This window comes from Mustelus asterias, chromosome 22 (assembly GCF_964213995.1).
Source record: "Mustelus asterias chromosome 22, sMusAst1.hap1.1, whole genome shotgun sequence".
Classification (NCBI taxonomy): domain Eukaryota; kingdom Metazoa; phylum Chordata; class Chondrichthyes; order Carcharhiniformes; family Triakidae; genus Mustelus; species Mustelus asterias.
The window spans coordinates 23,972,306-23,986,283 of record NC_135822.1 but is presented as its reverse complement, the minus strand read 5'-3'; the positions used below and the strand labels follow the sequence as shown (position 1 = coordinate 23,986,283).

The 13,978-nt window shown below is 40.7% G+C and overlaps 1 protein-coding gene across 2 annotated transcripts in view; it reads right to left on the bottom strand.

Moving 5' to 3' along the window:
* Positions 1-13,978, bottom strand: part of capzb (capping actin protein of muscle Z-line subunit beta) — a 110,261-nt gene that overhangs the window by 15,351 nt on the left and 80,932 nt on the right. For both annotated transcript variants that reach the window (XM_078238935.1, XM_078238936.1), the window contains exons 5-6: positions 13,204-13,345; positions 10,469-10,585 (exon numbers count right to left, since the gene is read on the bottom strand). In XM_078238935.1, the coding sequence (XP_078095061.1) occupies positions 10,469-10,585; positions 13,204-13,345 (259 nt within the window). The remainder of the gene's footprint in view (positions 1-10,468; positions 10,586-13,203; positions 13,346-13,978) is intronic.

The window sequence follows — 13,978 nt, the reverse complement described above, 5'->3', positions numbered from 1 at the left end:
TGTACACCCAAGTCTAATTCGTTAATAGGGACCTAGAAAAGCAGTCATCCTAATATCAACTCCTGGAGAACCCCACTGCATACCCTCTACTATTCAGGAAAAACCATTCATCGCCACTCCATTTTCTGCCATTCGCCCAATTTCATATCTATGCCATCGTGTTCTTTTTATTCCACTGGCTTTAACTTTGCTAGCAAGCCTGTTGTGTGGCACTTTTATTCAAATGCCTTTCAAATGTCCATTTAGGCTGCCTCAACTGCATTAGCATGATTAAAACCACAACCAAGTACATTGAACAAATGTCTGCTGTCTTTCCTTAATTAATCTAGACTCAATTGAGAGTTCTAGATTTCCATTATGATAAGCATGTCCTGATTTCACTCCCAAGTGACCTGGGTCTAATTAAGTTTCCTCCCTCTTGTTCCAAATTCCTCCTCGAGAGGAAGGTCTGTCTCCCTGTATCTACCCTTTTGAATCATTCATCATTTAAAGCATTAGAGTGCCATGCAACCATTTAAACACGAAGGAATTCAAGCGTTATGTGACATTCCGTCATAATTTAAAGGCACCATGCTGGTGAAACTGAACCCCTTCAAACAGCAATATATCCTTCCTGAGGTTCAGTGCTCAAAACACCAAAATCTCTTTGCTCCTTCAGTGTCTAATCTCCCATCAAGAAAATATACTGATTTCTTTTTTCCCCAAATCAGAGTGGACTTCACATTTCCCAGAATGAATTATTTCTGCCATTGTTTTGCCCCTTGGTGACTTTCTATTCTATCTACAGATCTTTTTCTAAAGGTTTTTTCTGCTTCAGGTTGTGCCGTCATTACTTTTACACTATGGTCACATCCTTTTTACTTATCAGAGGCGGCAGCATTCAAACCTGAATGATAACTATAAAAAGACAATTTTTATATTGTCCCTTGCAGTCCTGGACAATGAAGTAACTTTTGAAGTGGCTATCGAACCAAAGTTAGAGCCCTTGGAAGGAAAGGGACACAGGAGCATGGATATAAAATTGGCCGAGTCATCGGAAGCGGAGTGGTAAATGGTTGTTTTTTTAGACATGGGGTTCTCCAGGGATCGGTGTCAGGACCGCTGTTTTTCTTGATAAATGTTTTCAAAATTTACAGGTGATACAAAACTAAGTATTGTGAACCGTGAGGAAGATAAGTGTTAAACTTCAAGTTATAGACAAGCTGGTAGAATGTGCAGATGAAATTTAATGCAGAGAAATGTGAAGTGATTCATTTTGGTAAGAAGAACAAGGAAAGACTGTATAAAAATAAAGGGTACAATTCTGAAGGGGTTAGAGGAGCAGAGGTATAGATGGATAAATCACTGAAGGTGGCAGGACAGGTTGAGAAAGATTAGTAAAGCATATGGGATATTGGACTTTATGAAAAGAGGCACAGAGTCCAAAAACAAGGACTTTACTGGTCTCAACAAGAGTAACATGTTCAGTTCAGGGTACCACACTGTAGGAAGGATGAGACGGAATTACAAAGAGTGCAAGAAAAGATTCACAAGAATGGTTCCAGGGATGAGGAAATTAAGTTACATGAATAGATTAGAGATCAAAATCCAGGGGGGGGTGGGGTTGGTGTGGTGGTCTGGACAGAGTAGATAGAAATGTTTCCATTGGTAGATGGGTCGAGAAGAGAGGGCATTTAGGGCGATTGACAGAGAAAGCAACAGCGACTGGAGCAAAAACATTTTATGCAATGAGTAGCTAGAATTTAGAATCATTGAATCCCTACTGTGCAGGAGGCCATTTGGCCTATCGAGTTTGCACTGACTCTCAAAAAGAGCATCTTACCCAGGTCCTCCTTCACACCAATCCCCATAACCCTGCACATTTTACCATGGTTAAACCACCTAACCTACATATCCCCGGATACCAAGAGGTAATTCCGTCTGGTCAATCCACCTAACCTGCACTTCTTTGGACTACACTGCCCGAGATCGTGATGTGGCTTTCAAAAAGGAATTGGATAATTATCAGAAGAGAAAATAAATCAGCAGGGTTAGAGAGAAAAGATGGGAGACCGGGACTGGGTGAGTTGCTCTTGCAGAGAGCAGAAATGGACACAATAGGCTGAATGACATCCTATGCTCTAACCATTCTACAGTTCTTTAGATGTCCCAGTCAGCCCACTGGGACTACCCAGTATTGCAGCATTAAAGAGATAATCAGCCAGAGCCATCAGATCATGACCATTATGTTTATGAAACTATTCGGATAGCTACCTTGCAGATAACTTCAATAGAGGTGTTCTTTATATGCTCAAGTGATCTCTGCTTAAACAGAAGCATTTAAGACAGCACTATCAAAATTCAGGCAACAACCAGAAGCTCTATAAATTGTCATGCCAAAACTGACCAGTCAGTTGATCCCTCAGCACAGGATACCAAAGATTCAAAGTGATAGTCAGAAACAGGTCTCAGAGCGGAGCACTATGCCACCAAATTATTAATTTTCTTTCACAGGGATCTTATGAAATAACTTTGCAGATAGAAATTTCCTTTCCCACAACAAAAACTGCTGTAGCGTAACCTCCGTAATAACATTGGGAGATGGTGGCACGGTGGTAATGTCACTGTACTAGTAATCCAGAGGTCCAGGCCAATGCTCTGGGGACATTGGTTCAAATCCCAGTTTAGGGAACAAAATCTGCCATCCTTACCCAGTCCAATATACAAGTGACTTCACTGTGATTGATTCTTAACTGCTCTCTAAAATGGCTTCACAAGCCATTCAGTTTAAGGGCAATTATGGATGGGCAAAGCAACACCTACATCCCTTGAAAGAATAAAGGCGAAAAAAATGGCAGTGGTTAGCACTGCTGCTTCCCAGCGCCAGGGACCCAGGTTCAATTCCGGCCTTGGGTGTGGAGGTTGCATGTTCTCCCCATGTCTGTGTGGGTTTCCTCCGGGTGCTCCGGTTTCCACCCACAGTCCAACGATGTGCAGGTTAGGTGGATTGGCCATGCTAAACTGTGAGTTAGTTTCCCAAAATGCGTATGCTAGATTGATTAGCCATGGTGAATGCGTGGAGTTACAGGGATGGGATGGTGGAGGTGTTGGACCTGGATAAGATGCTCTTTCAGAGAGTCGGTGCTGACTCAATGGGCTGAATGACCTCCTTTTGCACTGTAAGGATTTTATGATTCTATGAAAATCTTATTCTAAAAAAACTACCATAAATGTTATCAAACTGCACAAATATCCCAAATGATTCTCCTTTCTGACACAGAAATTGGAGACATGAGGAAGAATCTTTTTTATTCATTCATGGGCTGAGAGCAGTGCTGGCAAGGCCAGTATTTATAGTCCACCCTTAATCGCCCTGGAGAAGATGGTGGCCTTGAACCACTGCAATCCTTGTTGCATAGCTACATCACAGTGCTGTTACAAAAGCAGTTTTCAGATTTTGACCCAGTTGCAGTGAAGGTTTGGTAATAAACTCCCAAGTCAAGATGACCTGGAGGGAAACTTGCAGTTAGTGGTGCTCCCAGGCACCTGCTGCCCCTGTTCTCACCGATGGTAAAGGTTGTGACTATCTCTAATAAGAGAGATTCTCCCCAAAACATTCAATGGCGTCACCCTCACTGAATCCCCCATCTTAAGCATCCTGGGGGTTACCATTGACCAGAAAGTAACTGAACCAGCCATGTAAATACTGTGACTACAAGAGCAAGTCAGAGTCTGGGACTCTAGTGGTGAGTAACTCAACTCTTGATTTCCCAGAGCCTGTCCACCATCCGCGATAGATGGATCCATTTGCCTGGATGAGCGCAGGTCCACACAATAAAAGAGCTTGATAGCATCGAGAATACTTCTTTGACACGTGAACCATCATCCTAAACATTCACTTCCCCCGCCTCTGGCAGCTTGTTCCAAACACTCACCACCCTGTGTGAAAAAATTGCCCCTCTGGACACTTGTGTATCTCTCCCCTCTCACCTTAAACCTATGCCCTCTAGTTTTAGACTCCCCTACCTTTGGGAACAGATATCTGGGCCCCTCATTATTTTATAGATCTCTATAAGATCACCCCTCAGCCTCCTATGCTCCAGAGAAAAAAGTCCTAGTCTATTCAGCCTCTCTCTCCTTATAACTCAATCCATCAAGTCCCAGTAGCATCCTAGTAAATCTTTTCTGCACTCTTTCTAGTTTAATAATATCCTTTCTATAATAGGGTGACCAGAATTGCACACAGTATTCCAAGTGTGGCCTTACCAATGTCTTGTACAACTTCAACAAGATGTCCCAACTCCTGTATTCAATGTTCTGACAGATGAAACCAAGCATGCCGAATGCCTTCTTCACCACTCTGTCCACCTGTGACTCCACTTTCAAGGAGTTATGAACATGTACCCCTAGATCTCTTTGTTCTGTAACTCTCCCCAATGCCCTACCATTAACTGAGTAAGTCCTGCCCTGGTTCGATCTACCAAAATGCATCACCTCGCATTTGTCCAAATTAAACTCCATCTGCCATTGATCAGCCCACTGGCCCAATTGATCAAGATCCCGTTGCAATTAGAGATAACTTTCTTCACTGTCCACTATGCCACCAATCTTAGTGTCATCTGCAAACTTACTAACCATGCTTCCTATATTCTCATCCAAATCATTAATATAAATGACAAATAACAGTGGGCCCAGCACTGATCCCTGAGGCACACCGCTGGTCACAGGCCTCCAGTTTGAAAAACAACCCTCTACAACCACCCTCTGGCTTCTGTCAAGAAGCCAATTTTGTATCCATTAAGATACCTCACCCTGGATCCCGTGAGATTTAACCTTATGCAACAACCTACCATGCGGTACCTTGTCAAAGGCCTTGCTAAAGTCCATGTAGACAACACCAACTGCACTGCCCTTATCTACTTTCTTGGTTACCTCTTCAAAAAACTCAATCAAATTTGTGAGACATGATTTTCCACTCAAAGCCACGCTGACTGTCCCTAATCAGTCCTTGCATCTCTAAATGCCTGTAGATCCTGTTTCTCAAAATACCTTCCAAAAATTTACCCACCACAGATGTGAGGCTCACTGGCCTGTAGTTCCCAGGCTTTTCCCTGCAGCCCTTTTTAAACAAAGGCACAACATTTTCCACTCTCCAATCTTCAGGCACCTCACCAGTGACTATCGATGATTCAAATATCTCGGCTAGGGGACCCACAATTTCCTCCCTAGCCTCCCACAATGTCCTGGGATACACTTCATCAGGTCCCGGGGATTTATCTACCTTGATGCGCTTTAAGACTTCCAGCACCTCCTTCTCTGTAATATGTACACTCCTCAAGACATCACTATTTATTTCCCCAAGTTCCCTAACATCCATGCTTTTCTCAACAGTAAATACTGATGAGAAATATTCATTTAGGATCTCACCCATCTCTTGTGGATCCGCACATAGATGACCTTGTTGATCCTTAAGAGGCCCTACTCTCTCCCTTGTTACTCTTTTGCCCTTTATGTATTTCTAGAAGCTCTTTGGATTCTCCTATGCTTTATCTGCCGTGAGCTGAGATAACTGGCTCCAAAAGCCACAACCATCTTCATTTGTGCTAAGTATGAAACAATCCTGAAAGAACTAGACAATTAATAAAATATTAATTTGTATAATAGGATTGCAACTCAAGTAATTAGCTGTTAAAATGCATTTTGAAACTATTCATCATTTCCCTTTGCTCTATCTAGCCTGTTCACTGTCAAACAGAAATTAAATACTACTAATTTCTTTACAAAGCAGGATAAAAAACAAAAGTTATTCAAGCTGGAAAATCTGGCTTGCTTGTTTATAGAACTGAAGATACTTAATCCATCGATGACATAAATCTGAATGGTTTAAACATAGCATACAAAGATTTTATTTGTAGACTTTTGCAACACACCCATTAACTCCATTCCAGCTGCTTCATTGGATAGACAGTAATTTTTGATGTGCCTGATGCAGATGTTACTGTTTTTGGGTTAGACAAGTTCAGGCAAGTCTTTCAGATTCGAAGAAAAATAAGGACTTCTCTGACTAACTGCTATAAATCCATGCACCTACTTTCACATACAGTTAAAACAGTGGTTACAATAATTCCTAGTTCAGATTTGTTACCTGGTTGTATAACCTTATGCCACAAACAGAACTCTCTAGATAATTTGAGCGCGCGCCAGGGACACAGAGCAGATTACTAGCCAGTGTGCAGGTCACTTGTTTTTTCCATTCATTACCTGATCTCTATTACCAAGCCAGTTTTCAATTTAACTTGCAATTTGCTATTGGTTCCATGATTTTTAAGCTTGTTCGCAAGCCCCAATTATGGAACTTCATCAATATTTCTTAAAATGGTAAATAAAAGCCACTGAATCAGGTAGCCATTACCTACCACTTCAAATACACCTTACTCAACTCCAGTAAATTTGTGATACATGACCTATTCATTTCTAAACCCATGCTCCTTGCACATGTTGGGTCAAAATAAAGTTTTTCACGGTCGCTCTTCAGCAGATGCTGATGTCCATCAGATTGGGCCAGAGAGTCATTCTCCAAAAGGCTCAATAATTTTACTGATGCCTCATGTCATCTACTTCTCTACTAAAAGGACCCAGGAGTCACAGTGCTATCCCCTCATATCATGACACGGGTACCTTTCATAGCTTCTATTGATAATCGGAAAGGCAATCTTCACACATTTTACATATCACAGTGAATTGAAAGCAGAAGTTAAGGTGATAAATGAACAATATGTTAAAGTTAATCTTTGCACAGTTGACAGCAAGCAGCACAAAAACATCCATTTTCCCTGAAGTGTTTTTGTTGGCAAGATCCACAGCTCAGCAGTAATTATGATTCTTGGCTTTATTCTTTGAGAAATGTAAGTGTTTATGCTTCATTTCTATCAAATATTTACACCACACAGGGTTTCACTGACATTTTAAAAACTTTATAATTTAACTCTTCAGGATTCAAAATCGTTTCATGTAGTTTATACTTGAGATGTTATTTTCTAGGTGTTAAACAGAAAGTATGGATGCTTATACATATTTTAAGATGGAACTTTTGACTATTAAAAACCCATTTTCCAATAAAATGGACAGTAATTACCTTTCTGTTCTCTCTAATTCCAGTCAAGATGCATTATAAACTATCAAAAGTAAACTCAACTGTTCATGTAAACCATTTAACTATACTGGATATACATCATCTATTTTCTTCCAAAATGCAGCCAACCATTCAATAAACCATAGTTTTATTGTAAATCTTATGAGTTAAACTTTCAAAGCACTTCCAGGGCTGCACTTTGCTTCCCAAATGTCCCTCAATAAGATTGCACTAACAGGGGAGATGATAGCCTAGATGGTATTATCACTAGACTATTAATCCAATAATTCAGCAAATGTTCTGGGGACCAGGTTCGAATCCCGCCACAGCAGATGGTGGAATTTGAATTCAATGAAAGAAATCTGGAATTAAAAATCTGATGACCAATGAAACCATTGTCAATTGTCAGAAAAACCAAACTGGTTCACTAATGCCCTTTAGGGAAAGAAATCTGCCATCCGTACCCGGTCTGGCCTACATGCGACTCCAGAGCCACAGTAATGTGGTTGACTCTCAACAGCTCTTGGGCAACTAGGGATGGGCAATAAATGCTGGCCAGCCAGTGACGCCCATATCCCCCAAATTAATTTTAAAAAACTCCTTTTTAAACTGCATTACGTCCGTAAATGTTTGGTGCTCGATCTTGCCTTCATGCAGTATCACATTCCATTGCATCCTACTTGACGACACTCAACATTTAATGTCTACCATTACTGACAAACTGGAAACATAATAATCGAGCAGTCCCTTGTTACTTAAACTATGTGGCTGGAGGCAGCCATTTTGCAATTTAACCCACTCTGCATCATGAAATTGCTGAGATTACCAAAATCTGGATGGTACACATTCAACCTTTTGGGAAGAATTTGAGAAAATGTTTAAAGATTCATGTTTTACTTTTCAGACTCCACAATAAAAACCTTCCAATAGAGTAGCTCTACTGAAGATTCACTTTCATCCAGATTTTTCATACTGGATGAATCCAGTATGAAGGCATAGATAACAAGCTTAAAAACTGTGGGACACCTACAAATTACAGCGATTACTAACAGTTATATGCAATTGGAATGAACACCTCAAATGTAACACAATAAACTGCAAAAAATGTTTGCATCAAAAAAGCAAAAAATATTTTCAAGAGGTAGAGGAACAAACCTTTGAAGGTGGAAGTTGATGAGGCTATTAAAAATAAAACATTCAGCTTTGTAAATACAATAGAAAAACAAGAAAGTTTTGTCAAACCTTCATAAAATTACTGGTCTGACCACAGTCGGGAGTATTGTGCCCAATCCTGGGCAGCATACTTTTGCAAGGATGTCAAAAAGATTTACTGAACAGTCCCAGAGCTAAAACACTTCAGCTATGTGGGAGATGATATTAGCTGGGACCATTCTCCTCAGAGCAGAGAAGGCAAAGGGGAGATTTAATAGAGGTGTTCAAAAAATTTATGAAGGCCCTTGATAGAATAGATAAGGAGAAAATGCTTCTGCTGGCAAGAAGGTCAGTAACAAAAGGAGACAAATTTATGATTGGAATAAGAACTGGGGAGGGGTGGGGGGGTGAAGAAAAATAGTTTTCTTTTCCCCAGTGAGTATGATTTGGAATGCACTGTAAAACTTTCAACAGGGATATTATACCCTGAATAGGAAAATAGTGCAGGGCAATGGGGGAAATCATTGGGGAGTCGAATTAACTGACTAGCTCTTTCAAAGACTGGAATAAGCATACAGGCTTAATTGCTGTACAGGGATAAATGGCAAAGGATTCCAGTTTCTGCACTGAATGAATTCCTGTATCCAACTGTTTGTTAGGTTTATCCCATAAAATATGTTTATTATGATCTGACTCGAGTGTAAACTGAAAGGTGTACGAGAACATAGCACAATATACATATCAGCATTAACATTTTTCTTTTCATCCCGCCTTTGCATTTCTGGTCTTTGCCACTTAGCCAGCCACTAGAAGGTCCACAAGAGCAGCCTGAAGTGATGCCTTGCAGGTCCACTTCTTCCAAATAAGCACTGCTTTCTCCTCAATACTTTCCCCAATAGCACAGAAAGTTAGGACCTTGTTGTAAGTGCATAGGCCTGCACTCACCAGAACCATTCTATGGCAGCATGGTAAACCCATTATAGTGTAGTATTTGGATATGCTGCATTCCATTACCTACCTCCTTGCACAATTCTCCACCGCCATTCTCAAGGTGGATTTGAAAGGAGGCACAAGGTGGAAATGGCTGAATGCATGGGTATGAAAAGTCAACACAAGTGACTATTTGCAGTAATGGACAATCAATCATTCAATTTCAATAATAAAGCTGCCATTAACTACAATCATAATTCTACAAAGTTTATTCACTCTATTTGAAGTCTCAGAGTCACAAATTTGGCTCGGATTCCCTGATTATAACCCTTATATGCTGCGTGGTATGTACAAATTCCAATTCCCTGCCATTAGTAATTGCGGATACTAATGCAAACACCAATTGTTTCGAGATTACATTTCTCATGCATAGTTAAAAAAATTGATTCTATAATTGAAAAAAGTGTTTGAAAATTGTCAAAGTAAATTTCAGACTATACAGTACCTACAGGCATGCTTTTCAAACCAATTTAATGTGCATCTACACAAGAGACATTATTGCTCACGCATGAGCCAACATAATTTAATAGCAAATCTACTCAAAACTCACTAAAAATAGTTAAGTAACTTCAAATCAGTGAGGTGGGGTCCAACTACAATCGCTGAACATAGTGATCAGTGAAATAGTGTGCCTGTATAAGTATATGTTTATCTACATCGGTCTGCCGATATCAGTATGTGTTAACACCACATGATGCAGTATTCAGCCCAAAAGATGCAACTTTGGCTGAACTGTTTCCATTCCATTTATGGGCATATTAGAATGTGTGCAATCGTAAAGCTAACAGATGTTATTCCTTCAGCCAGTCTCTGGAGGTACATTAGGTGCCAAACATCTCTCCCAATAAGCATACTGTCAATGGTAGACAGGGGACATAAAGCAACCACTTAAACAGTCCCTGAAGTCACAGCTAACTGAACAGAACAACATATAATTTGCATTTTTAAAAAAAATCTGCCCCCCCCCCACCCCCACTTTAACTCTCACCTGCCTGAGCAATTCTTCCCCAAAACAACTAACATACAGAATTGTTCTGCATTGATAATTTTCTGTCAGAATATACAAGGCAGCTAGAGGCTCCTGTATCTTATTTCAGTTGACCAACCCCCCTTAATAAAAGGTTAGAGTAACTTTTATCTGTGGAGAAGGGAGGGGAAAATCTCGATCTTGAAAAGCATTAACCTCTGAGGCAGAAACATACTACAATTTCGTACCTGTCTGGTCAGACTGCCACCGAGGTTCATTGTGCCAGAGCCAGCCTTGTTTGTCTGTAGCCAGAGCATAACTGTGGAGGTCAGCTTGTAGTGAGCAGTACGTCCACTTGATTTCTCCTGAAGATAGAGGTAGATGAGAATTAGCCATCACAAATCCAACAACTTTTTTCATATACAAACAGCACTTTTTTTCTGGAGGGTTGTTTGAATGTAGAATGTTTGGCTCCAGGGAGTAATTGAGATGCAGACAACTGCATAAGAGAAGAATGGGTAAGCATTTGAAACAGAGGAAAATACAGGTAATGGCAGAGAGCAGGGCAGTGGGATTATTTTTGGATTTTTCAAACAAAGAGCTGGCTCCAATGGAAGTGGTCAAATGGCCTCCTTCTGAGTTGCAAACGTCTATAGATCTATTATCACAAGCCTGATAAAACAGGAGTGCATTGCAGTTGATAATTATGCTAAGACTACAAAAATGCTGTACTTCACTGACAGAAGTGTTTGCACTTGGATTATGAAAAAATGTATACCTTAATTGGCTTGGATGAAGGGGGCATTGGACATTCAAGTTTGCAAATGACAATAAGTTATCATAGAAATCATAGAAACCCTACAGTGCAGAAGGAGGTCATTCGGCCCATCGAGTCTGCACCGACCACAATCCCACCCAGGCCCTACCCCCACATATTTACCTGCTAATCCCTCTAACCTACGCATCTCAGGACTCTATGGGGCAATTTTTAACCTGGCCAATCAACCTAACCCGCACATCTTTGGACTGTGGGAGGAAACCGGAGCACCCGGAAGAAACCCACGCAGACACGAGGAGAATGTGCAAACTCCACACAGACAGTGACCCGAGCCGGGAATCGAACCTGGGACCCTGGAGCTGTGAAGCAGCAGTGCTAACCACTGTGCTACCGTGCCGCCCTATCTAAATCTAACCTCTGTACCATGATATAGTTTCACATTGCTCGTGTCCCACTAATAGCATGGTGCAATATTCTTACCATTTACACATTGCCATGTAAAGTGGGTGAACCAACTCATCTCATGGCCTGATAGTAGATCTTTATTGCCCATCCCTAATTGCCCTTGAGTGAGCATATAAGAGTCATGCATATTGCTGCAGATGTGGAATCACATATAGGCCAGACCAGATAAAGATGACATTATGTAGGTGGGGGCAGGATTTTACAAAGTGATTGGGCAAATAGAGTTCAACATGGGGAAGCATTAATCCGTCTATTTTGGATCGAAGACAGACGAGTTAGAGTAATTGGTGAGATATTAGGAACTGAGGAGAAGCAGAAGATGTAGGAGTCAGTGTATCAGAAATCAGAAAAGCTAGTGGATAGGTACAAAAATGATGAAAAGGAACAGAATATTGTTTTTTTGGGGGCAGCACAGTGGCTACCACAGCTGCTTCAGTGCCAGGGACCCAGGTTCGATTCTAGCCTTGGGTAACTGTCTGTGTGGAGTTTGCACATTCTCCCAGTGTCTGTATGGGTTTCCTCCCACTGTCCAAAGATGTACAGATTAGGTGGATTGGCCATGTTAAATAGTGTCCCAAGATGTGTAGGTTAGCGGAATTAGCAGGGTAAACGCATGGGGTTACTGGGATAGGGCGGGGGTGGACCTGGATAAGATGCTCCGTTGGAGAATCGGTATAGACTTGATAGGCCAAATGGCCTCCTCCTGCACTGTAGCAATTCTATGATTCTGTTCTATGATTCTTTAACTCTAGGGTCTTGATATGTAAATAGGAAAAACTGTGTCCTAGTCATAGGGAGCCATGGTCACATTTATAATATAACATATATTAATATTATAAAATAATAACTATTATATTGGGGAGGCAGTGGTATTGTAGTATTGTCACTGGACTAGAATTCCCGAAACTCAGGATCATGGCTTGAATTCCCAGATGGTGAAATTTGAATTGAGTTAAAGTTTAAACCATTGGCGATTGTCATAAAAACTCATTCAGCTCACTAATGTCCTTTAGGGAAGGAAATCTGCCATTCTTACCTGGTCTGGCCTACATGTGATTCCACAACAGCAGCAATATGCTCAACTCTTATATGCTCCCACAAGGGCAATTAGTGATGGGCAATAAAGATCGCTATCAGGTCATGAGATGAGTTGGTTCACCCACTTTACATGACAATGTGTAAATGGTAAGACTATTGCACCATGCTATGCGATGTGAAACTACATCATGGCAAGAGGTTAGATTTAAATAGCAAGCTACGCACCGGTCAACACAACTTTAAAATCAAATCTTTGAAGCGCATAGCAATTCTCGAGTTCTCAGAATACAATGAGTTATCTTCAAGGGGGACTGTAGCATAGTGGTATTGCTACTGGACTAGTAAACCAGAGGCCTGAGTTGATGATCTGAGGACACGAGATCAAATCCCACCTCAGCAGCTGGAGGGATTTAAATTCAGTTACTAAAAAAAATCTGGAATGAAATGGTCACGAATCTACCAGATTGTTGTAAAAATCCACCTGGTTCATTCCTTCAGGGTAAGAAATCTGCCACCATTATCCAGTCTGGCCTATATGTGGTTCCACGCAGTTGCAAGCAATTCACCACCACCTGCTCAAGGGCAACTGCAAATGAATAACGAATGCTGGTCTTGCCAGGGATGTTCATCCCAAGAATTATTTTTATTTGAAAATTTAGCTACCCCTACCCAGCATCTACCAATTTTCCTCAAGGACGTTACCTGAACTTCCACCACGTGTATGGAGTCCCAGCAGCCTTTGATCTTTTTTGATCCATCACCAGCTTTCTTGATGAGTATCACACCAGCAAAACCGTGGTCTAAGTCCCAGAGGTAGACAGAAGAAACCCCTCCTTCAAAATATCTGTCAGTCACAGGGAAATGCAAGTTAATAGAATAGGGCTGCCTCAAGAACACACTGTTAAATTCTGGATACATTTTTCTAAGCCCAAGCTTCATACACAAAAGAAACCCAATGTAAGCAGAAGGCTTCGACGTTATATCATTCCCCACAATCCAATGACCGTCGCTCCCAGGGGAAAACTTTTTTAAATTTTCATAGTCTTCACTGGCAATTTTAGAAATTCAATAACATTTCTGAAATAAAACAAGTAAATGCTAATATGTCTTACATAACATTGTATTTCTTTATCAGCTGCTCTGTTATGTTTCAAGTGGCACACATCACCTTTGAAACACAGATAATTGCCAATACTTGTTTGAATGAAAATGCCAAATAGAAACAAGTTTTCAAATTTGTTTTTTGAAATGATATGGAAAGTGACAACAATAATTTTGTCTCTTATGAATTATTTGGTGAATCTCTTTTTTGGGTTACTGTTATGGTCAAGAAGAAAATCAGGTACTGCCATCTTTTTTTAGAGTTACAGATAACAAAAAAGGCCATTCTAAAGGCACTAGCACATGGATGCCTTTGCCTAAGTTCACAGTGGTCCAACAGGCATCAATTGGATCATGCCTGTAATTATGAGATGGC